The sequence below is a fragment of the Pygoscelis adeliae genome, unplaced genomic scaffold (genome assembly GCF_000699105.1).
Source record: "Pygoscelis adeliae isolate BGI_AS28 unplaced genomic scaffold, ASM69910v1 Scaffold62, whole genome shotgun sequence".
In the NCBI taxonomy this organism is placed as follows: Eukaryota; Metazoa; Chordata; class Aves; order Sphenisciformes; family Spheniscidae; genus Pygoscelis; species Pygoscelis adeliae.
In genome coordinates, this window is record NW_008824401.1 from 6,425,808 (window position 1) to 6,452,019 (window position 26,212).

A 26,212-nucleotide genomic window follows, 5' to 3' on the forward strand; every position below is an offset into this window, starting at 1 on the left:
CAGGAAACAGCCATTGACTGAGAAATGAGACATGTTTTTCAAATTTATACTTAAAATAATAAAGAAATTGTGGCCACATATAAATAAATACTAACAGGCTTTGTCCTCCAAGTCACTCAATGTGAGGAAGAAGAGTAGCCAGGACAGAAATTCACTAATAAGTCGTACACTATGTCACACACAGCTTCTTCAGCTATGAGATGGTGGGTATGTCTGTGCTGCACGTGACACTGCATTGCTGAGACACCCAAAGCAGGTTGGTAGTTGATTACAGTTGGAAGCTGCGTAGAAGTGAAAGGATGGAGCTCTATAGCTAAAGAAGTCCATCACCATACCTAGACTGCTTTTCACCTTATGTGCTTGCGGTACAGACATGCACACAGTCACCTTTTTTTTTTCCTTCTCTTCTTTTCCCCAGATCAGATCCTTTATTATTGAGTGTTCCATGCAGGTTAGAAACAAGCAGCACCAGAAGCAACACTTGTTTTTTAAGTGGGATACTGATCTCATTGGCTTATCTGGGGATAGAAGCAGATCCTTCAGAACATGAATGTTTTGCTGGAACCAAAACAGATGGGAGACACACAGACTACTGAAGTAGCAGCTGGAAAAGGCAGCTGGTTCATTTAAAGCAGGCAGCAGCTCTGCTTGTTTTTAGGGAGTCTTGTTAGCAAACTGGAACTGGAATGGAGACTGCTCAGGATTTGGTGATGAATGTGCTATTCTGCTGCCTCTGCAGCTGAGAAGAGCACAGGCTGTTCAGGGAGCATCTCTCCTGACACTAGCTTAGGAGCAAAGTTTGTGCAAGATTTTTAATAAGAAAATTAAGCTGCTATTAACATATCAAATGATGAGAGCAAATTAAAAGCAAAGCCTATGGCCATAGGGAACAAAACAACCCTTATTTTTCTTAGTTTCATGTCATAGATGACTAAGTGGAAAAATATTTTAAGATGACACCCTCTGGTTGGTTTTATTACCACTGACCTCCTGATTGCCAAGAATCCCAGCCATTGTGCATCTCTGCTTCTATGAAAACTTCTCATGCAGACACAACCTTTGCATGATGACTAAAGAAGAGAATCCTAGGAGAAAAAAACAAAGCAAAACAAAAGGTGCCAAACAGCCACACAGGCAGCTTCCGCAGATGTTGATGTATTTCATAGGAAGGCGATGAGAGCTTTTTCTTATGGAGTAGATTCTGCTTATCTTATAATCTCCTACTGTTTAAGCATTCCTCTTAAGGCTGAACTCAAAAAGGTGGTCCACAGCCTGAACAGATTCATCAGAGCTTGACTGTAACTGTAAGGAGCCCTTGAAAACCTACCCAGATGATGAAGAGAATCTAACACAGGAAAAATTGCCAATAATAACTATTATTAACAATTGCAATATCATTCATCATTTACCATAGTGTCACCTCTCAAAAAAAACAGCATGGTCTTAATCATGATCAGTGTAGGGGCAAAAATCTTTGAGTATTTTTTCTCAGGTTAAGTCCTCACTGAATTCACTGGTGAAAAGGTCACTAGTAAGATAGAACAGACAAGGGCAACTGGGAATTGGTGGTGGAATACTTAAAAATAGCATATTCTAATAGACAACTGGGGAGAGAAAAGGAGAACATTTTAAGTAGAGAGAGAATTGTTATAACCTTTTCACCTTGAAATTTTCCAAAAAATTGTTCACCCTGTCCATGGAATAAATAAGGCTATTGCTGTGTCAGACAAATGCTTCTGAAGGGATATCTGATGGAAGAAAACCCATTAATCTCTATGATGACATGACAAGTTCATCACATTGCTAGAAATGCAGCACCTGTATTTCCACTCCATTTCAATTTTATTCTTTGTACAAATAATAAAAGCTGAACTTATCATCAAAGGAGAGTGGTAATACTTTCTTCAATCTACCATAAAAGCTAGTTTTCTTGCATTGCTATAAGAAAAAGATTATAGAAGCAGAGAAAACAAGGCAGATGCCTGAAGAAAATCAAGATTCACGTTATCTTCAGCGTTAAATTGTCCCTCCAGACCTAGACTGTATTTAAGTATAAATTCAGCACAGCATGGGTGCATGGCTGATTGTTATTTAACTCCATTATCCCATGTAAATCAATGTATACCTAAAGTATTTTGTCAAAGAGGCGCTAAACAATTTATTGAACTGGGACCTGAGTATGACTACAGGAAGTCCAGATAGGCTTCCACCCTAAATATTTCAATATGAGATCACCTAGATTTTGAAGAGAAACAAGGTATAAAAAATGTCATCTGCAAATGAAAAAAGTTATAATGTCAGGAATTAATTCAGGTTTTTTTGAACAGAAGTGCAGGTGAGGTCATCCTGAATGTGGAATACGGGGAAAAAACTAAAAAACTGGGAAAAGAATGGAGGGCAAGAGGAAAAAGGACTTGCTACGTTTTCATTAGTGTCATGAGCAACATTCACATCTTTACCAACAAAATGTACTCTTCTTGAGAGTGTACAATTGTGCTATCCCTGTATGTGGCCAACACTTCATCTTTCATGCTTGTGTTACCAAATGCTGCATTTATGTGGATGTGCCCATTATTTGTGTCACAGCAAGCTCCAGAACTTGTCATATCAGTGCACTGGCCACCTAATGTGAACAATTGTGGATTTTAACCTTCTTCATAATGAAGAATTCAGTAGTTTCTAATCATACTGAACTGGTACGATTTGTTCAGAATTTTGGTAAGTTTTTTCTATGTAATTTTAAACAATGGTTTAACTGTGGTAGGGTAATTTAGAAAAACTATGAGGCAGATATGTCTCCATTTCTCTGCTGCTATAAATTGCACATTTCAAGTGTCCCATCATTTTTCTGGTGGTTTGTTTTGTCTAGGAAATATTTATATAGCTACAGAAATGTAAACAGAACAATAAAATACCTTACCTGCTTGATTTCTATTTATTTTGCCCTTAACTTAAAATGAGGTTGAATACCGGAATAAGTGTGAATGGTATCTTAAGAGACCTTATAACACGCAGCAGAGAAAGCTAAGTGCAGGAGTTTGATCTATGACTAAATTAGATGCAAATGAGTTTCCCATTATTTAATATACCTAGTAACGCCAGTGAGCTATCGCACTTCTTGTTCCTAATCATCGTGAACCTTATCAAGACAGGTCACACTTTGAAAAGAAAAATCAATATAGATTTGACTTTTATATAGCTCTGGATACAAAAACAGCCAAAAGAAAACCAGCCTTGCAACAACCAGGACCCTGAGATTATATACCCAGGCAAATCAAAATCCTTGCTCCACATGTGCAGACTAGGACTTCAAGCCTACTTTTGGATGTGCACAGACAAGTTCCCGTTGCTACTCAGAGCCTGCTACATCAGTGGGACTATCTGTCCAACTTAATAGCACGAAATCCATGGGACATTATCCCCCAGTCTCCTGAAAGGCATTTCCTTGTTCCCCCAGTTATACTTAGGCCTAGGGCGTTTTCACCTTCTCCTCTGCTCTTCAGATTCCTTCCAGCTACCAGAGAGACTGGCGGTGCCCCTCTTCCTGGTAAAGAGCACTAGTGATGGCAACAGTCAGGGCCTATCCTGCTTTGACTGAAGGCCATATTATCTCCCAGGAATATATACCTTACAGTACAAATAGCTGAGACGATGCCTATCAAGTTTAAAGACCACAAATCTGCACTGCACTGAGATATGAAACTCACAGATGACTGCTGCAAACCACAGATTAATTTGTTGTCCCCTGTTAAGACAGGAGGTCGTTAAGCTTCTCATTAGCACCATGGCCATGCACCAGTCATTTAAGTTCTTAACAAATTACAGCAGCTGACAACACAGTATAGGCAACAAAAGCCACAGTGTAAATCTCTGATCATCAGGCATCTTGGTCCATCTGAAAGTCAGACTGTGGTTTTCTAAAGACTTGAACATAGAACCAGAGACAAGACTTAAAATCCGAGTACTTTTCTCCTCCAGCTAGATGTATCCACTTCTAAATTATATTCTTTCTCTTCTCCACTCTGGTATGCCATATCCTGACCCATCTGGGATATTACCTGACCATTCTAAGTGCCACTGTCTAACTGTACTCCCCAGTATCTTGGAAGAACCATCAATGGAACGGCATGCCCCAGGGGTTGGCCTAGAAACACAGTACTGCAAAGGGCTCAGGTCATGGAATAGCCCCTCCAGATTTCATAGGTAACCATAATGTATATGCCACAACCATGACCGTGCATAATACCCTATGAAATTTGCTCTTTTAGCTACACACAAGCTGCCAGGAGAGGAAGCAACACTTTCAAACTCTGGTTGCTAAATTCCCAGTTTTGAATTTTCATTGCCAAGTAATTTGTGTTGCCTGGATTGTACATCACTGAGGGGCAGCCTGAAGAAATGTTGCATCCCCGCTGTGCCTAATTAGCAAGGCAACACTTGAACTTTGTTTGGCTCAGATGCAACTGAATAGGATGGAGTTTAAGGAGATAAGAACCCAAAGGATATGTTCGTATCTTAGTTTTATGGCTTTTATTTTCCCAAGAACATGTGGTCACCTTTTAGTTATCCGTTCAACTTCAGAAGCTTATCTCAATAGGCAAAATGGAAGCAGTGCTATTTCAACCACGTAATTTTGTCTGAGGATATTAAAGCAGATGTCCACTACTTTGGGATAATTATGTAAATTGTCCAGGAAACAGGAAATATAGGACTACATTGCCAATGAGACATTCATTCTATTAATACTCAAGACCTCACTCTGCAGAAGTTGCTTAAGTGCACACAGTACCTAAATAAAAAAAAAAAAAATCTTATTTTTAAAAGATAAAAACATACTAAATGTATGGACAGGTAAATAATATATGTGTTAATTCCAAAGAATTTACTCTGTTTCCCATAAGCATTCTTTTCCATCTTATTACACTGGAATTATGTTATTAACCTACTACAATCTAGTAGGTAAAGATTTTAGTGCATTGTCAGGAAGCTGTTCCTTACACTAAGAGTTATTAAGGATTATTTGTATCCTGTTCTAGAGGAGTTAAGCTCCAAAATTTAGTACAGCAGATTTCACATCATCCTTCTTACAAGCAAGATTAAAAATTAAATTTGATGAATCTACCCCATGTCAATAGTCCCATCGGATAGACATGGATGAGTGAGTATTCACAGTAACTTCAGGCATCTAATTGAAGTTCCAGTGTTCAAAGCCTAGGTGACTGTATAGGCCTTTCGGAAGCACAGACCGCAAACATTGGTGTCTTGATTAACCTTGGGAGGCACCTAATTTATAAACTCAGTCAGCAGAATTTGGTGATTTACAGCAATGACCCTGCAGAGCAATAAATGAAAAGACATATGTAATTTGGACTGGGATGTGAAGCTGTGTGAAGAAAACTGAAGATTATCATAGATTTCTATAAATCCTAGATCACTTTCTTCTTCTGACCATCTCTTAAATATTTAACGATCAGCACCAGACAAATATTCCACTCAAATCTAGATTTTGACTCTCACAAGCTGCATACACAGGTTGTTGTGATGATGATTTGAAGGCTATGAATATGCAGAGCAATGTCACAAGTTGTCTTTTATGAGTCAGACATAATAAATGCATGCACATTGAAAGGCCAATCCTGAATTTCTTGGTTGAAAGGTCAAAACTTTTGTGAAAGGCTTAGGGAAAAAAAAAGAATTTTAGGGTTTTTTTTATAAACAGGATGAGGTCACTTGGCACATGGAGGGAAGTATAAATGAAATCAAGAGTTAAAACAAAATGTTAATATTAACAGCTGAAGGAAGATAAAAGGTGATGGAATTCCCATTTTTGAATTGGCACTGAAGACTAGTTCAATGATTATAAAATTCAGTGCAAATCTAAGAACAAGATAATGCCCCCCGACAATAATTACCAGGTCCTGGTATTAGGAAGAAAAGGACATTTTTATTATTACAGATGTAGGTAGCAGTAATGTTACTACTCATTAAAGTCTCCTATTATTCTGCTGTCAGTTACCCTCTGTTAACGAAGTCTTCATGATGTGACAACTTGTTCTTTAATTGTCACCCCATGCTAGCCTGTAGTTCACAGCCACATTGTGAGCTGAGTTTTCATATATTATACATATTATGTACTGAGTTTTCCAAGCTTTCACCTTTGATATGATCTTTATCTCTCTAAATGACATTCTCCTACACACCCAGCACATGGCTTCAGAGAATGGTTTGTGGAGTGATAAATTACACTCTGTGTTCTTTTAACAATGGAACAGTATCCTTACGATCAAGCATTTCTTTGGTTTATAATCCTGAAGTTTGCAAGTTTCCTGTGACAGACATGTCAACTCTAACATTTGGCATTAAGAGGTCTTTAATGCTAATTATCCTGCCATTCCTCAACTCTCTCTCAAGAGTAGTTTTTAAGATTCCATAGATACCAGCTCTGTAGTTCTGTTTATTTTTTCCCCTTCAGAAAATTATATGATATTTATTCCCTCAAGAAGAGACTGCTTATACCTAGAAACCTGTACAACTACATTTCTGTGTTGTAATGCCGCTTATGCACTGTAATGCCTCTTAGATACTAGGGTCCCTGTGTGATATTCACATCACTTAAGTTATGTGCTTCGGCTGTTATATTCTGTGTGTGGCATTTGAAGAAAAGATTCACAAACATTCAGCACACTAAGAGGGAAGCCACAAAAGCTAGCCAAAAGGAAACACTGAAAGAAACATATTTTAATTACTTCTTTTCTCAATTTTAGATGGCAGATTCTTGTTTACACGGAGTCATGTATATGCTGGAATTCTACAACTATAGCATTCTCTTTGGAAAAAAAAATGGGCAGGGGTTATACTTCAAAAAACAAAGCACATGTCCAAATAAGCGGGTTGCAATGCACATTCCCCTCTTTCCCCACTCTTCCTGCAGTAGCTGTCATTAGAGCACTTCTCTAGTGATGTGAAGTTCAGTTTTCTCCTCAGCCTTTTAGCTTCTATCCTCGAACACATATGCATGAAGAGATGGCTAAACGGTTCTCTCTCTATCACATCACAGACAAGTAAAATGTAAGAAACACCAGCCTAAAACCCTTTGTGATATAATCAGGTTTCACCTATGTAAAGATCTTAGTACAGCAACATAAATAAAGATTCTCCAGAAGTTAAAATATAGATACAGTCCAAAGTGACAAAAGAGTAAGGAAGAGCTGTTGAATATGCATAACTGTTACCTGAGGTCAAAGTCTCACAGGACTAGCATGCTATTAAACATCTTCCTCAAACACTTGGCCTTTTCAACTTTGAACGGGCATTTTAGCCAAGGTCTGACATCAGTCCAGATCTGTGCACTGCCTTTCAACACAAATGGCTAATTCTGATATTCTCTTTCGAATTTTACAAAATGCTTCTGATACCCCTTCCTCCAACATCCCAGGTATCTCAGTTTACTACCTTATGAATGTGTGTTTTCAGAATTGAAGAAATAGATTTATTATTTAATCTTGCATCATCCTGCTAGATGCAGGCTGCTATCAACAGTGAGCCCCTACTTATGTTTCCCTTTGATGCAAGTATACCTCAAGTAAGGGCATCAACTGGATTAGTGGTTTGCCCAAGGGCACAGTCTCTCTCATTTTGCTTGCCCTGCAGATAGAACAAAACACAGTCACACCTTGAAGAAAAAAAGAGTTCAAAAAAGTCTATTTTCAATTCGAAAAAATAATAGCAGGCTTTTTGAAAACCTAAGTTTACCGGAATAGAAAGGCCACTTACCATTCAGTTTTATTCTTTGTCTCTTACCCACTAAAATTTAGAATCATACAGTTAGAGGCAGAGAAGAAATATCAAGAGACAGGGATCGAGATTAGCAGGAATCAAATTCAGGAGAAAACCAAAGTCAAAACAGAAGACAAGAATTCACAGTAAACTTTGACGCAAGCCTCAGCAAGCGAAGGCTTTAGCCATTTGCGTAGAACCAGTTATACAAAACTGCTTTTGCCCAGCACTCATGCTACCAAAAAGCTCACTTCAGCACACACCACACCCTTCAAAAGGGACTCGTGCTGCAGAGGTGTTGGCTTGCTAGGCTTAGCTGTTTCATGGAGTTGAAAGCATCTCTGAGAGATACTACTCAAGCTTATTCCTTGGGTTGCAGTACAAATCAGCTGTGTTAGCAACAGCCTCCTCACCCTGCTGCTGACTCAGGAGAGGTTAAAGCCTCCACTGAGGAAAAGCTAGTGTCTCTCTGAGCCTGGTGGCACGTTTGTTTTAGTGACCTGGCTGTGCTGCATGTTAGCAGATAATACCTACAGGCTGTATCTCTATATGCCTACGTTACCTTTACAGGGGTAACATGGCATGTTCTGCAGAGTGTGCTGCTGACAGCGAGCCTTGGGCAGTCACAGAATACCTGCTCACTGCTCTCTTCCCCACACTGTCTTCTACAGAGCTATTAGCCACTCTGATAAGCAAAGCTGCTTCTCTTTTTAGTGGTTAAGAATGACATTGTTTTCCAAAGCTGAAAGTATGAACTGAATGTCTGGTTCCATTAATATTTCCATGATAATAATAATAATAGAAGAAAAGAAAAAAGAGAAGAAAGAAGAAGAAAGAAGAAGAATAAGAATATACAAAGCAAGTGATGCAAGATTTTATTTCTCATTATCCTACTCTGATTTTATTGGTAATAAATTAATTTTTTTCCCCCAAGTCAAGTCTGTTTTGCCCATGACAGAATTGGTGAATGATCCTTCCCTGTCCTTATCTTGATCCATGAGCTTTTCGTTATTTTTTTCTCTCCCCTGTCCAGCTGAGGAAGGGGAGTGATAGGGCGGCTTGGTGAGCACGTGGCATCCAGCCAGGGTCAACCCGCCACAACTGACAACAATTTTGAAATGAAAACTCCCTTTCAAATTGAAAAGCTTAAATATTTCATTAAAAAATAATGCTCTCTAAACACAACATTCCAACATAGAAAACATTTCCCTACTTTTCTGGTCAAAACTGTATGTCAAATATTGACAGACTCTGTCTGGACAAGTAAATTCTGCCCTTATCCCAACTGAATTTTTAATGAAATTCACATTTACCAAAATAAATTCAGCCAACTGTGCCCAACACACAGATTTCCTGGTATGGGGAATCACTGAAAAAACAGATTCAGATTTGCTCATCTTTTTAACTATAACACACAGAACCAATGGTTTTAATGTCTGCTACATTGAGCTTTAGATAGGAATGTGATATTTTGCTAGTATGTAAATGAGCACAAAACTTCAAGCATATGAGGACTGTCAATGACTTATTTAAAAAGAAATAAATGTTTGTTGGGTTTTGGGCTGCTTTTTGTAAAAAATTATTAAAGGCTATCATTTCCTCTTAATGTTCCATAGTTGGTTATTTAAATCCCACTGACACTAATGGGAACAGCCTGCTTAATCACTGCATGCAAAGATGAATATATTTGAACATGTGGTGGGTGGAAGCTGCCTTGCCTATTGAGTTTAACTATAAACAGAAAAAGGATATGAAATCTATTGTTCTGCTGACATTGTTTTACGAATCTAACAGATTCGTAGAATCTGTATCATCTAGAAGCTTTTGTTTCTAGAATATATTTTCAAAAGAAGACTATTAAGTACCCTGTCCCATGCAAGACTATTGAGACACACAAAATCTGAGTGATTTTCTATGACCCCAAGTTTACAAGTTTATGGCAGAACCAATAACAGAACACAGGTTTCTGCCTCCTACTTCTGTGCTGCAATGTTCCCTCTGCAATTAGTTAAAACTGATCCTGCGTTTTTCAGCAAAATGCACAATTGGGGGCTGACTCGAGTACGCTGAAGTCAATGGAATTCTGTTTAGTTCAGTGGCTTTTGGACCACTTCATATGTATTGCATGTAGCTACGTCTCTTTCATAAATTGTTGATTCACAGCTACAAAGACTGCCTACATACATGCCATTGGGGGAGACATACTGTGTGCATACTGCTGAGGGTTTTTTTTCTCTTTGTAGTGATCCTAACCAGGAGACCATTATATATTGAGGAGTTAGTGATCCACGATAGAGTTACCCTGAGCAGGCCCAAACCTGAGCTGTGCTGTGGGAACAGCTTCACCTTCAGGCCTGTGTTGGGCCGCACAATTTCCTTGGTCACAGGATAACCTCAGCCGGCTCATTCTGACAGAGGAGCCCGCAGGCAGCTCCCGCTTGGTACTGGCAATTAACGCTACCTGTGTGCCTCATCCTTATCTAAAAGTGCAGCAAGAAGTTCTTATGTGAACTTCCTTTTTGTTTGACAGTAGAAATTATGAATAGAATCCTTTTCTTGTAAGAAAATCATATAATAGCTCTGATGATCCAAACAGAGGAGCTTCTCTTCGTGGACAGGATCTGCACAGCGTGCCGTGGGAAAATCCATCCAGGGTCTGTCCGATGCTGTACAAACATGGGGTTTCCAGCATCTCTTAGGATTTATTACCTATATTCCTCTTTTTATTCTAGCTTATTAAAACAACTGTTTTATTAAGCCAATTGTTGTTGGGTCTTTCTTACGGAGATCCAGAAAGAACTCCACTGTTTCTCTCTTTCTCATCTCACAAAATGTAACAATAGGAAATCTTGGGGTTTGGTATCAATAATTTGAACCAGTAACCTACTTCATTTCCCTGCAAATGTTGTACAAGTTGTACAACTAGTAACCTGATTTACAGTGTCATTTCTTGCAAAGACTTCGACCACCATTTTGCATCAAGGACTTTCGCTTAAGCTTTTCCAGTGATCATAGAGATAATATGATCTGCTCAAATTGCTTGTGCAGTCCTAGAAATCTCTGCCACAGGTTTCTATTTCTTGCTGTATTGTCAAACTATTGCTTATGCTTTAACTTATTTCTGCCTTATTTTTTTCACTGAAAAATAAGTATACCGTAACAACCACGTCTTAAACTAATGATACAAAAGGTTAAACCCTTAGCTGAAGTTCTACAGACTAGCAATAATCTCCTGGCAAGCATAATATTGAGGATAAATCACTGTCCCAACTCAATTCACAATAGAATGGGTGTATAAAGGGGTAGTATCAAAAAGATGCTGTATCTCAGATAAAATATTCACAATTCACACCTCTAACACAAGCATTTCCACAATGACCCATTCTCCATATGCTTATCTACTTCTGCCTCTTTAAAGATCTCAGATCCTTTCTTCTAATTTTGGTTCTTTTCATTTAATTATTTTACCTTTTCCCCAATTGGCTTCTTCTTGGTTTTGATCTGTTATATTTGAGATATCTCTAACAAGAAAGAATCTTTAAAGTGTCCTGTCTAATTGTGGTTTTTTATTTTTTTCTTTTTCCCAAGTTAATTTGTCAATTATCGTGTAATAAGTCATGGCAATTATATAGTTTCATTAAATGTGTTGTTTTTTTCTTACACGAATACACTTCTTCATTTCACCTTTTCTTCTTATTGAGGAGAAGCCTGAGGAGCAAATTAAATGGGGAAGCCCAGTCGTAAGTTGATTCTGACAGGATTAGGTCTGTACAGTCCTCAACCCGTGCTGTTGAAAGTGAGTTGGTGTAATGAATTCACATACTTGCAGACAGAAACACAGCTTCTTCATTTTGTCAGAAATACATCTACCTCGCCATCATGAAACAACCTTGGGAATCAGTGTGGGATGGTCTGCTGTCAAAGTGGGCACTCAAAGACTGTTTTCATTTGTGTTACCTTGTTTCTGCCGTTGGATGTCTTCTTCTCAGCAGTCTGTTATATTCTGTGCTTCCTGCTCATGAAGTCAATAGCAGGCAGCATCTTTCTTTTCCTTATCCAAATCCATCTTTTGTGATCCTCTGAAATTCTAACTCATTGTTTCAAAGACAAAGAGCAAACAAGCTAATCCTGGTGAGGGTTCACCAAAGTACAGCAATATGAAAAGGAAGATGCTAAGGGGTATCTAATGACACTCTTCTGCTACCTAAGGACTAATTACAGAGTCACACTGTTCTCGGGGTTGTACCACAAAAGGACAAGAGGCAAGTTTATTTTATAATCCAGTTGTACACACTAGCTGCAGCAAGGAAAATTTGCATTAGACATAAGGGACTTTTTTTTACTGCAGAGGTGGTCAAGCACTGGAATGAGCCCAGACAGACTGCAGAATCTTCATCCTTGGAGCCATTCAAAACTCAGCTGGACAGGACCCATAGCAACTTGATCTAACTCCAAAATTGACCCTGTTTTGTGGTCCACAGACCAGATGACCTCCAGAGGTCTCTTCCAATATAAATAATTCTGTGATATTGTTTGTCTTCAATTTTCTGAGTTTTTCAATGTGCTATAATGTTTGGGTCCCTCAGCAATGGGCTAAATACATCCCTGTCAGTTCTGTAAAGAAGCACATAAACTTCACCAATCCAGAAAAAGTTCTGGATGCCTTCAGTAGCTTCTTTTAAAACTTGTGAAAACTAAAGCCCAAATAACCAACTGATTGCCTCCTGTCTGCAAGCTAAAAGTTTGAAAAATTAACTAGAAATGTCATGCTGCTATATCCCTTTAAGTCAAACTGCATTTACAAACCTAGTGACCAACTACTTTTTTATATGGGTACATAAATGTTACAGAATCACAGGTGACACTGAGGAAACTAGTGACAGCAAAACTGTATTACACACCAAATTCTCTACCAACAGTCTAACTGATATTGATATATCAGTAGGAGACTTTGCTCTTAGGTTTTTGTCATTCAGACTCTAAACACCTCTATATGCCTCTAACAGACAAGAAGCAGGACCACTGCAGAGCTGTGGAATTATAGAAAACAAGGCTGGAAGGGAGTCTGGGAGACTATTTAACCCACTTCCATCTCCAAGGCATGTTCAGTCATTTCTACATCATTCTTACCAGATTTCTGCTGAAACTATTCTTTTGGATCTCTAATGATTGAGATTCCACAGTAGTTTCAGGCAGCCTATTACAATGTTTCACTACCATTAGATTATTGTTTTCTTAATTTCCTCTGCTAATATTTAAGACCACTATTTCTGTCCTGTAAACTATGGACATGAAGAACAGTCATCTCTTCTTCTTCCCAGGAACCACTTTTTATTTAAAGACTACTAAGTATGTCTTTGACCAATAAAGTTGGAGATGTCAAAATACAAAACGAGTCATACAGACTCATATACTTTACTAAACTGAGAAAGGCTTTGACAAAATTCTACAGTGTTCCAACTTTTCTCCAATCCAAAATTAAAATAAATCTTGAAAACACAAAATTTCATTTCAAATGGACATTCAAGTTCCTACCTACCCCTATTAAGCATAGTGTAACAAAAACACAATCCTAAATAATAAAATCCCCATGCAAGTCCAAAAATTATGCATAACTATTCCCTTGACCATCTAAATGCATAACAGAATGACGAGCTACACTTTGCATGCATGTCAACTCTGCTGTACTGTAAATTTTCAATATAACGCTGACCATGACACAACTACAGTAAGAACCTAACAGATATATCCTGATAAATAAACTCTGTAATATTCAAAGGTAGGAAGAAGACAAATAAGCCTAAATATAGTACAGCAGACATTTGCTGAGTTTCTGCATAAAGTGAGAAAATAGGTATTAGAGAATGCATAAAAGTGAAGTTTGAAATAAAGGAAATTTGAGTTCCTCCCTTTTTCCTCTGTAAGAACTTATACCCCACAATAACATGAGGAAACAAAAGGTATCTGCTAGTATCAGAATGATCTGAATCTGTCTTATTACAAAGCTTACGTGACAGTAGCTGGGTCACTGATTAGTAACAATGATAAGCCATGCTCCCTAACAGCACTAAATTCATCTTCTGCTGGCAACACATTCATATTTGCTTGAAATTTCACATCCTGCCATTGAAGCAAATAGGCATTAACTTCCCAAAGAGGCATGGGCATTAAGTCACAGTGTTGGGGACTGCTAGTCCAGCTAAAAATGAAAAATGGACAGCCCTGAAGAAAAAACCTTAACTCATTCTCAAAGCTGTAAAAACTACAACAGATACTGACACAGCTTCAGCTACTACTGATATGGATAAAATGCAGGTTTAGAGATGCTGGGGAGAATATTCTAAATCTGTGCTTATTATCAGCTTGCCATGGAAATACCCTCCTGGCTTGGGTCAGAGAGAGATGCAGAAAGCAGATATGCTCCCAGCTTATTCCTGGGGAATGCCATCTACTGGTGGAAAAGAAGGTATTGAGCAAATGCATCCAAATGCCAGAAAGAGTTTTCCTAGGATTTCAGTATCACTCTGGCTAGAAATATTGTTGCACGTTAGCAAGATTGTATACATATGGACGTTATCAGTGCAAATGAAAAAGGTGACAGGCCAGGGGGAAAAGGAACTTTTCCAAAGATTAAGGAAGGAACTAAGAATGAGAAATAAGCCACAGTCTGGGAACCTCTGATTTTTGCTATGTCCTCATCACCAATACATTGTTAAAAGCTATCTTTTGGGAGTCTGTCCAGCTCTCGCTGAGTGCAACCAAAAATCGTTCAGTCCTCTGTAACGTACTTGCAGCCAAGAGACAAAATTGTGATGACATCCTTTGATGCTGGCAACATAAGTGAAACTGCCTAAGTGAAATACTGATGCATCAAGTAGCCAGGACGGGAAGGCTACGAATGCCAAATATGTTGCATTGCTGAACTGGTAATACAGGGTACTAGTAATAATAGGTGAAACTGCTGAACGTATCCAGAAAAAGCAAAAGGAAATAAAACTATTTGTAGTTCTATAATATATTTTGTTATGATGCTTCTCAATGCTAATACAATTTTGGTGTAACTTTGAGGCAATTGCTTATGGGACAACTATTTCTGGTTCCTTATTGCAGTTTAATTATCCAAGTCCATTAGTTAAATCATATTTCAAATCTCTCACCTATATTCATCAAAAGCACAAGTCTTACTTCTTGACAAATGGTTATTAAAACAATAAAGCCAGACATAGAGATCTCAGGCTCATGGTATTTGGATGAATTCATATAGAGTGTGACATGGCAATCGTGACATCACCTGAAGTGCAGAACATAGTGCAGAACCGAATCATCCTGGCCTGGCCCCTATTACCTCCCTGATACTGCATTCTTGTTTACATGTAAGCACAACAGGACTTCATTAAGCAGCAAATCACATTTGAAGGGGATGGAAACCAGTTTATTGATGTCTGAACAGGTGACAATGCAGCTCATCATGAACTGAGGGGTTAGCAGTCTGATTTCTTTGTGCTATTAAGGAAGTAGTACATCACCCTTAAGCTCTAGCCATGCCTTTACAAGTGCCTTAAAACCAGGCTGGGATAACTATAGCCAGCTGTTGGTACTGATGCCTACACCAAACCTTCCTATCCCACAAGCCTCATTATGCATAGGACTGAATTCTACTGAATTTTTCTCTAGTGAAGATAAAAAATGCATCATCAGTAAATGGTAGGTAACACTGTGTACTCTGAAGCAGATGCCTTTCCACTAGCACAGATCAAACAGGTTTTTTTTCTCTACATGGGCGGGAACAAGAAGAATTATTTTAAAATATGAATTGCATCATATGCATGGAGACATCTACAGAACATTTGTCCTGGTTCCGGCAGGGATAGAGTTAATTTCCTACCTTAGTAGCTGGTACGGTGCTGGGTTTTGGATTTAGGATGAGAACAAAGTTGATAAGGCACCGATGTTTTCGTTGTTGCTAGGTAATGCTTACACTAGCTAAGGACTTTTTAGTTTTCCATGCTCTACCAACTGAGAAGACTGGAGGTGCACAAGAAGCTGGGAGGGGGCACAGCCAAACTGGCCAAAGGGACATTCCATACCATGGGACGTCATGCTCAGTACATAAACTGGGGGAAGCTGGCTGGGGGGGCCGCTGCTTGGGGACTGGCTGGGCATCGGTCGGCAGGTGGTGAGCAATTGTACCGTGAATCACTTGCTTTTAGTATTATTATTATTATCATATTATTATAATTTTATTTCAATTATTAAACTGTTTTTATCTCAACCCACAAGTTTTTCTCACTTGTGCTTTTCCAATTCTCTCCCCCATCCCACCGGGGCAAGGGGGGGTGAGTGAGCGGCTGCGTGGTGCTCAGTTGCCGACTGAGGTTAAACCATGACAACATTAAACAAAACGAAGGGAATCAGTATGCAAGCAAAACCCTGACTGGCAAATGGTATAAGGTTAATAGGAAATTATCATAGCAGAATTTAGTTTTCCTCATTCAACTAGGATCAGCTCTGTCTGACAGCTGAATTTGATTTACTGGTTGATAAAGCCATGCATACATTCTCTCAGACAGTCTAAAAATCATTCCTTTTTTCCTGGCCAAGGAAGCTTTTTCTGTCAAATACCAATCACTCATCGCGAGAGAACAGTTGACAACAACCTATAAATAATAAATGGGACTATTAGCAAGTAAGTATTTTGTCAGGAATTTGCAAAACTACTAGTGAATACTTTCCTTCATGTAAGTGAAGGTTCCAGCTATGGTATGCTTTCATATACTTCACTGAAATGTGCAACAATTGCTCTTCAGTTCACTAGGGACCAAAGCTTAAGTAAAGCTTTGGTACCAGACAGCTTGTGGCATACCAAGAATTATCCTGTATGTGAAATCCTAGGACTAAAACAAAGTATCTTTAAAAGGAACAAGCAGAGGAAGAAACATTATGTACAGTATGTTATTTGGTAAAAGACACAATGATTTAGCTTTGAGTTCAGATTCAGGCAAAGATCCAATGTAACTGTGCTTACCACCTTACTTAATTGTACTTCAAAGAAGATATTAGCTGAGAAGGTCTTCTGCATCTTCTGAACCAATAGGCTATACAGCCAGCTGGAGTCTACCGCCTCTCAATGTGGTTGCCCAAGTCTATCTGGAAGCTGAATTTGGCCTGTTCTGGGAAAAGTGTCATCTGTCTGCGGTGTAGGAAAAACATTCTGTTTTTCTATCATTTCTGTAGATATACTCACCCACATATACTAGTCATGGGAAACTGCACGATTCAGGCAGCTCTCTATTTCAAAAATCACTGAAGGAAGTCTTATGGAAATGAAAACAATTATCACTAAAGAAATCATAGGAAACAAACATCAAAATTTCAGAACACGTCAGTATTGATATGCCTTGGAAAACATTGCATATTTCATTATTTTCTTGGGCTACTGTCGCTCATCTTTACCAATTCTAATCAATTATGTCTCTTGCTCCAAGGATTAGATAAAGATCAGGAATAAAATATGTTTTCAGAAGTCTACAATTCAGTCTTACACAAAGACATTTTTATAAAGAGTTCTTCATCTACTTTAACTTCATCCCACAGGATCCATTAATCACAGTGTTCTCCCTCCAGGATGGACTGCTTGGACAATGGAGCCGATGAGGTATAGCTCTCTTCTCTTTCCTGTGGTCGTTTTAAGATTTTTTTTCCCAGTGTGTGCATATATTTACACCACCATAACATATATTTTGAAGTGAAGCTCTTTTCCCAAGAATTAATGTTCTTAAAAGAAAATCAACATAGCTCAGTAAAATGACAGTAGTTCATAGGACATGAAAAAATCCTTTTTCAGGGAAAAAGAAAATGTTTGAAGTCTGGATTTGTAAAACCTGCTGCTCTGAGTACTGGCCACCTAGTGCACACTTCGATTTGCTGTCTGCAAGGGTCTCCGGACAGCACTAGTAGAGTCTTAAACAATAAGTCCCCAAAGTGCAGAATTATGGACTGATGGTTCATGCTTTTAGGAACAGAATTTTGTGAAGAGTTGCAGTTGTCATGCCTTGCCAAAGCAGCAGTAATAAAGGAGCATCAGAAGACAGTAAAGGTGGTTATTATGGGACTTACTGAGAATCTCAAAATCTGCCAGGGGGTAATACACTACAAAAGCTACTTCCAATACAGTACACAAGCGTACATGCTGCAAACTCACTGAGCTGCTGTAAAATTACCTTACATTAGAGGAGTTAAAGAATATAGTAATTATTCGTGAAAGAATAAATGAATTCTCCCATGTTTTCCTGATGATTGAGATATTTATTTTTTTCTTCTTTGTGTTTCTTGGCTGCCTCTTTGATCTTTTATATTCCACAGCACAATCAGATAGCAGTAATTATCAACAAGCTTAATCCTGCCCAAACTGAATTTAATGGAAAACTGCCAATTGGGCTCAAAGGGAAGTGAAAATGAGTCCCCAAATTACAGAATAATAATAATCACTGTGGTGATAAGCTAAGGCTTCAGTGTTCCTATCGCTTTTGCTTTGTGTGGCTTTACTTATTTGCTTTATGGAGATAATGATATGGGGGCATGTAAAAAGAGTATTTTGCTCATACACATCAGACATACAGCTGCCATTTCTGTCTCTGGACTGACATAAATAGAGAGGCCGTATCATAAGCAGTGTAAATTGCAAAATCTCCTCTGTGGAGCTACTGATTTATAGGGATTACCTGGCCTGGAATTTGTACTTCCAACATTGACAAAGGCTTGATGCTTCCCTCTGGGGAAAAGGCCAGTCCACTGTTACCCTGAGAATACATGCTCAACCTCAGACCAGTAACAGACAAATTATTAAGCTGTTCTTGCTTGTCTTACCTAATGTCCATTTGAATAGCTCTCTCTTTAGAAAGCTGCTGTAACTGCTTCTAAATTTATTTCAAACTGGAGATTTATACAAATCTTTTATAAAAGAGTTTACCACGTGTGAAACATTGGCTGAATTAAGTGAAGATTATGCATATCCAATGATTGTTTTTGAGCAAGTTCTGTTTTCTTTTAATGACAAAGAGGCCATACCAAAGGCAGCAAGTCCCAAACTGCTTACAGTCTCTAGGAAACTCTCAGGGAAAGGAAGGCAAAGCCCATCAATGGCCACATATTTTAAGGCAGATGATGATCCAGTAGGCCAAATCATGAGAGTAGAGGTAGGCCACGTTTCCTCTCTTAAATTACCCTTCGGTTTTGACAGACTTCAGCAGCCTCTGCAGCTCATTCAGGGGTCACTGTGTCCCACTCCTCCTCCCTTGCGCTGGGTCAGCCATCTTGCCAGAAGCTCAAAGAAGTCTTAGCCCTTTACCTGGCTGCTCACGTGTTTGGTTTCTGGAATAGATCTGCCTTCTGTGATAAAACTGGCTCTCCAACATCATTGTCACAATGCACTTTAAATACTAATTCATTGCCAGTTTTGGAAAGAGAGGTCTCAGAAATACTGTGTTCCTGAAAGTTTTGTGAAAACGAGTAGCCAGGCACAGCAGTGAGACCTTCTTAGTGCTCGCACACGTGGAAAGGCTGAGGCAGCCACTGCCGCAGCCGCCCCACGAAGCTGCAGGCAGCAAGCTCACCCAGAGGCACAAGATGGCCGTCCAGCGCTTCGCCATGCTGCTGGCTCTGCTGGGCCAGCCAAACGTTCAGGTGAAAGGGGGCAGAAAGTCTATCAGAGATGGCAGAAAGCAAAGATCATTTGAGGACTCTATGGGCCACAGGAAAGAGCTGCAGATATGGTGCAGGGCATGAGCCATGGAAACAAGGCAGGCAACTGACCCCACCAGCGACAGCGTAACGAGGAGACAACTGGGAGATCCGTTGAGAGAGTGGGCGGGCAGCCGTTGGAAGCATTACTTCACGGCGCTTCACAGAACGGGTTCGTGAGGGAGCCAGCCTGCGGGCAGCGGTAACGGGTCTCTCCCGCCCGCAGTCCTGACAGCGCTGCGGTAGACCTCCGGAAAGTTTTGCCACACCGACGCCGTCCCAGCAACGGGTCGGAGCCGGGCGGGCAGCGCCGAGTGTCTACAATAGAAAGGTTTTAGTCTGTGCTGTGATGTACACTAAACCTGAGATAATCTCCCTGAATTGTCACAAGCTGTGAATAGGTAGACCAGGTAATGCATTACCTTCCTTTTACAGATGAAACTATTATTGTTAAATAGAGAATTAGTTTGCCTCTCTTTCAGAAGAGTGAGGAAAGCAAAGCGGACAGGACACCTCCATGTAAAAAGGAGCAGATGTGAGCTGTCAATACTGGTTCCTTTTAATCAAGTAGAGACAAGGTCCTGACAGACAGGAACAAGTGTGTTGGGCAATGCCCTGGTCATTCTGGCGTTCGTGGTGGACCGGAGCCTCCGCACGCAGGGCAACTTATTCTTCCTCAACTTGGCCATCGCCGACCTCCTGGTGGGTGAGTTCCAGGGCGCCGGGAGGGGCGGAGGGTTGCGGTCCGTGGCACTGCACACATCACCGCCAAGCTCTGTCCGCAGGCAGCTTCTGCATCCCCCTCTACATCCCCTACGTGCTGACGGGCAAGTGGAGACTCGGCAGGGGCTTGTGTAAGCTGTGGCTGGTGGTAGACTACCTGGTGTGCACCGCCTCCGTCTTCAACATCGTCCTTATCAGCTTCGACAGGTTCATCTCTGTCACCAAAGCGGTAAGGGCTAGGCAAGCAGTCCTGAGAGTAGTCTGCAGGGGCTCCAAGGCTGCCCTTTCAGGCAGGATGGTTTGCTTAGGTCACCTGGCTCTCAACCCCATTGCACCTCACTCAAACCACCACAGGAGACAGGGGTAGCTAGGCAGTTCCCCTCGGTCTTGGAAATAGTTGTGGGAGTGATCAGGTTTGGTAGAAAAGACATTTGCTTCTCACTTTTACAGTGGAAGAGGTACTCTGTTTTAGAAACAGTTTCTATATGCTGCTGTTTGGGCTAGAAGGTCAGAGGGAACAAGGTGTACTTACTTCCTTCCCAGCCACACCTTGGATAAGCTTAAGAAGTACTACCCAGCTGAAACAGACCATCTCCCTCAGAACATGGCAATGCACTTGTTGACAACTGATAGCCCAAGCCAGCCTAGCTGCATCCCAGCTGCAGCACAAGGCAGAGATAGATCTCCTTGCAGTGGTACCAAACTATTGAGAGAATTAGATGTATACAGCTGTATATGGTTCAGAAGTGGCAAAATATAAATTAACATTAATGTCTTTCAAAGGATGCAAATGCCATTTCCATGTAACAGCCACAGAAATAACTAGAGCCTTGCCTCAGTCATGTCGGTTATTGAAAAAGGAGTAGACTAGACTTTGCAAAATCAAAAGGTAACTTCATTTTCACCCAGACCATACTGCCTCGAAGTATTTTGGATGGTGCCGAAATAACACATTTTACCTGCTAATAGGTTTCACTCTTTTGCACACACTTCTTGATCGTTCTTCAGCCCCCTGTTCCACCCACATTTCCTTAAAACATTAATTTCACATCATAGCTCATTCTAAATCACACTAAGAGGCAACGATACTTTTTTGGCAAATGGTACAAAGAGAGGCTGCGAGATCACTTTAACAGTTTAAATGCAACTTAGTGTTTTACCAACTTCTTTTTGAAGAGGGATAAATGAACAGATTAATTCTCAAACAGTGAACACTTACAATTCCTTTATTTTCTAGGTTCTGAATTAGCCATGAATTCTGCTTTCATAAACCAAACTCTCACAACTATTCACATAGTATAAATATATAGACTGGATGGTTTCAGAAACAGAAAGGGATACTGGTCATAATAAGTGAAAAAAATCAGCCACTTTAAAATACTTCAAATTAATCCTCCATATAAAAATCCTTCCCCAAGCAAGAGTACAGAAGTTGCCTGTTGGGTTAGGGCAGTATAAGAACATATGAACAGGAATATATGAAGTTCTAAATTATTCTCTATCTCAATGAAAATGGTAATCTTTCTACAAGACTGCTCCTGAAATCATTAGTAGCTTTGTCAAGGATTGCAAAATCAGACCCGATTCAGAGAAACTCAGGATTCCTCAGCTGTGTGGGTATTCTACAAGAATAGCATTGGCTTTGGAGATCAACAAATTGGGGCAGTAAACATGAATCCTATACAGAATTCAAGCTTGACTTCATATTCCAAAACACTGTGTGGCCACTGTAGAGATGCAAAGATTGAATTCCAATTCTCTGAGCATTGTCCAGTACACCAGGGAATTAGAATATTAAGTAGATGATCTTGATTTTTAAGATTCTACTGAATTCTATTGCTGGTACAGTTTACTGACTCAGTATTACTGACATACTTTTTTTAGCACCTTAGCTACTCTTTTCTAAATAAGGGAAATTAGTTACTCCTCTTGTAAAGCACTTTGCAGACTGCAACACTCCATCTATACATCTTAATTGCAGATAGGAGTTCTGCAAGTACTTCATAAAAGAATGAAATTAAGTGTATCAAACAGAAGTAAAAGCTGTTATCCATTAAATTTTTTGTGTGATTTTCACATTAAGAAAAAAAAAGGCTTTCCCTCTACAAACCAGAAAGAAAAGAACTTGCATGGGTGTTCTATGAATTCAGATCCTTTTATGTTATTTTAAATTAAATTATTTAAAAATTCTAAAGAAGTTAATTTTGAAGGGCCGTGTTTTTAGACATTCTGTAAACTGGTGTCACAGCTAATGCAACTGCATATGTAAGCAACTGGTGACAACCAATTCTAGGAATAAGAGTGGTTATTTGCCTTGGAAAAGCCTTGGTTTTCTAGCTTTTAAGAGCCGATGCATGTTCTCAGAACATACCCAGTCACCTTGATAATGTTTGTTGGAACGGATATTTCAGAAATAGCTTTTCTGTGGTACCAGTAAGCTTGGTATAACCCTCATCCCTAAACCAATATATTATCAACCCTCACAACTGACAGAGAGGGTCATATCCCGAGGTAGCCATGTAACTGTTTGAGATACTAGTAATCTATGTGACTTAACTTCTCTCTCTCTCAGGTCAGTTACAGGGCTCAGAAAGGGATGACCAGAAATGCAGTACTGAAGACTATCACTGTATGGATTGCTGCTTTTCTTCTCTATGGTCCAGCCATTCTCAGTTGGGAGCACATTGCCCAAAAGAGCATCCTCCCTGAAGGAGAATGTCATGCAGAATTCTTCTACAACTGGTATTTCCTAATGATTGCCTCTACTATTGAATTCTTTACACCTTTCATCACTGTTACATACTTTAACTTAAGTATTTACCTCAACATCAGGAAACGCACATCCCTCAGAAATGAAAACCTATCACCTGGTCAAGAGGACTGTGAAATGAGTTTCCAGGGGAAAAAAAGGGAATACGCTGTATTTTTTGTAAAACCTGCTAATAGACACAAACATGAAAAGAAGAGAGCAAGCAGCCTTTCTCCCCCCAAAAAGGCTTCAAGGCTCAGCCTACATAAGCTTGACAATCAGTCATTAAATTTGAATGCCAATCAAGACCTTCCACCTCTGCAAGTGGAAGTCGAGACCAAGCCTCATAGGAATGGTTTCTACAAAACTACAGAAAGCATATGCAATGCTGCCAGCAGAGTGGACATTGCTAACACTATGGCAAATAGATTTAGGCTTTCCCGGGATAAAAGAGTAGCAAAGTCTTTAGCAATTATTGTCTGTGTGTTTGGTTTGTGTTGGGCTCCATATACACTTTTGATGATCATCAGAGCAGCTTGCCATGGGCACTGTGTGCAGTATTCACTCTACGAGACTTCATTTTGGCTTCTGTGGGTGAATTCAGCCATTAACCCTGTTCTATACCCATTGTGTCACATGAGCTTTAGGAAAGCCTTTATAAAACTCCTGTGTCCAGGAAAAGCCAAAATTCATCCTCATATTTTAATGTGAAAAAAAGGAAGTGTGAAGGCTGACAATTAGTACATCTTGCTTTCAGTGGGAGCATAAACTGGTTAACACTCACCTGCAAGTATTAAATGCAATGTGCACTGGATAGTTTATGGAATACTGATAACTAGGTACAAGTATACATATTTATGAATGTATAGAAATACAGTCATCCATGTAGCTAGAGAAGTCACAGCAATGAAAAGAAAGGTAATTTCTCAAAGCTCTTTGGGAAATTATGCCAACAGTACATTTTCTGGTAATGGTGCACTGGTGTTAAAGTGCTGAAAAGGGAATACAACATTCATGGCCAATAATTAGAGTTCAGGCTCTCTCACTTTTAGTAACTAACTGTAAATATTGCTGGTAAGGAATTTCATGAAGTGTTAACCTTGGACCTGTTATATTTTACTCCCAAACCCACTCTAAGACACCAAGGGTCTCAGCTGTTAAGTGTAGTATGCTTTTTCCCCCACTTAGTGGCAAGCCAGACAAGATCATGGCCAATGCAAAACGACTAAATACTTGTCCCATGCTTTTCCTGGTCACCAGAGGCACCAGAACCAAGAGAAGGTTACCAGAGAAGCTGAGCAATTTTAGCAGGTAAGGAAGCACTGATCTGAGTGGAAAAGGTGATTGAGAAATAAGAGTAGACTTTTTAGTAGAACTAAGTTCAGGGACAGGAATGTAAAAGGGGTTTGAGCTTTGTAACAGGAAATATGAGAATTGATACACTGGAATCATTTCACCATGAGTTTCCTCCCTCAGCTATGATTTCCTGCCCCCTGCCAGGATCCTGCATGCACAGGAATCTACTCAAGTCAAACCTCTATTCCGTACAGGACTGACAGGTATTACTCTATCTTTTACTATAAGTATAGAGTAGCATAATTAGTCTATGAGGTCTATGACAGACAGATCTTGCTATAGACAGAGCTTTAGGTAAACTTGCCTTGGAGTAATTTTTAAAACATTTCCCATTAGACTTTTACTAGTTCTGGCTAGTTCTGAAAGGAAAAAAAAATACTGTTTTCCCCTACCCCACGCATTGAATCTATCCATCCATCAAGTCAGTGGTCAAAAAAGTATTACTTGAAGTGTTGAGACGTTTTCCAAGTCATGCATCAGGAACAGCATGACTCAAAGAAGTCCATTAAAATTCACAGCCTTGCTATTGACCATGAGTGTGAAAAACAAGAACATAAACAACTACATACCATTTCTGCCATTCTGCCTCTGCCACAAGAGAAGTTCACACAGCTAGATCCTGAGTTTTGACTAGATTTGTCCCACAAGCAGTATCGATTTGAACATCACTAGCAATACAAGTTTGTTTCCACCATCATAAGCATTTTCTATGTAGCTTAACAGATGCGTTCCTTTGCTGACAAGTGATAGCTATTGAACAGCCGTAGTTGTCCATTGCCACAGCCAAGATGCATGTTAGTACAGTTGATCTTAAAGTTTACAGACAGTATTTTGAAATTATTTACTTTGTAAAATTTCAATAAAAGTAATTAAGAACTGTGGAAGAGTCATAACTCTGTAGCCTTAACAAGTGGTACACGGGAAAATACACTGGCCTACAGCATTTGGGTAACTGCAGTTGAAACCGCAAAACCATTATTCAAAGACAATTCCTAAGTTACAAGGACTGACCTTGAGGATTAAACAAACATAGTTAGCAAATATTGTAAACTAGGAGGGCGTATCCCTACTAGATGAATGTATCTACATGAACATGATCATCATGTTCTGCTATGGATGTTTTATAACAATCAGCTTAACAGTTCTCTTAAGAGGAACAGCATCAGATACAGAGCAACATTAAGATTTTTGAATAGCATTAATTATACCACTGGGCAAGTAAAGCCATTAAATTATCTCCCCGTTCCTCCTCCCCTCCAAGCCAGACTTATACATCAGTAGATCAATGATCTAATTGTTGCCTACTCCATAATTCTTGTTTCCTAGGATCATATTTCCCTTTTTCAGAAAACAGGCAGCACTACATTATTGGACACTCCCACCAAGGTCTCATTCACTATCCATTCAAGCCAGGACAATTTTCACAACAGTGGTCAACTCAAGGAGTAAGGAAGTTCAATCAGTTAGCTTTAGAACATTACATTCAGTTAAGGTAAAACAGACATTTCAAAGTTTTCAGCCACTGGCATTAACCTACAGACTAGACCAGTCTTCACAGGAGTTGCCATTGGCAGTTGCGCTACTGCTCAATTTCCTACAGCTTTGTCATTTAATTGCCACTCATCTCTAGCACAGACCTAGAATCCAGTAGGATTCTCCACCACTCTGAAGATATGTCACAAAAGCATTTTGACATGTGAACACACATCATCTCAGCATCATTTGGAAAAAAACTAGTGGTTTTGAATGATAAAATTCTACATTAGAAATGCTAGCAGCCTCCCAGCTTGTCCAGGTTAACTATGCCTTGATTCTTCTATCCCTACAAAACAGAAGTTCCTTTGCTTTTATCAGAAGGTTCAACATTAG

At 39.5% G+C, this 26,212-nt stretch overlaps 2 protein-coding genes across 2 annotated transcripts in view; one reads left to right on the forward strand and one right to left on the reverse strand.

Moving 5' to 3' along the window:
* SHCBP1 (SHC SH2-domain binding protein 1) overlaps window positions 1-19,424 on the reverse strand; it is a 52,474-nt gene extending 33,050 nt beyond the window's left edge. Inside the window, exon 1 of the mRNA XM_009320334.1 lies at window positions 19,389-19,424. Within this exon, the coding sequence (XP_009318609.1) occupies window positions 19,389-19,424 (36 nt within the window). The remainder of the gene's footprint in view (window positions 1-19,388) is intronic.
* A 139-nt stretch (window positions 19,425-19,563) lies between these two features.
* LOC103913789 (histamine H3 receptor-like) lies at window positions 19,564-26,167 on the forward strand. Its single transcript, XM_009320335.1, has 5 exons — window positions 19,564-19,687; window positions 20,108-20,221; window positions 20,301-20,467; window positions 22,811-23,268; window positions 23,386-26,167. The coding sequence occupies exons 1-5, from the start codon at window positions 19,564-19,566 to the stop codon at window positions 23,696-23,698; spliced, it is 1,176 nt and encodes a 391-aa protein (XP_009318610.1). The 3' UTR covers window positions 23,699-26,167.
* The last annotated feature ends 45 nt before the right edge of the window (window positions 26,168-26,212 follow it).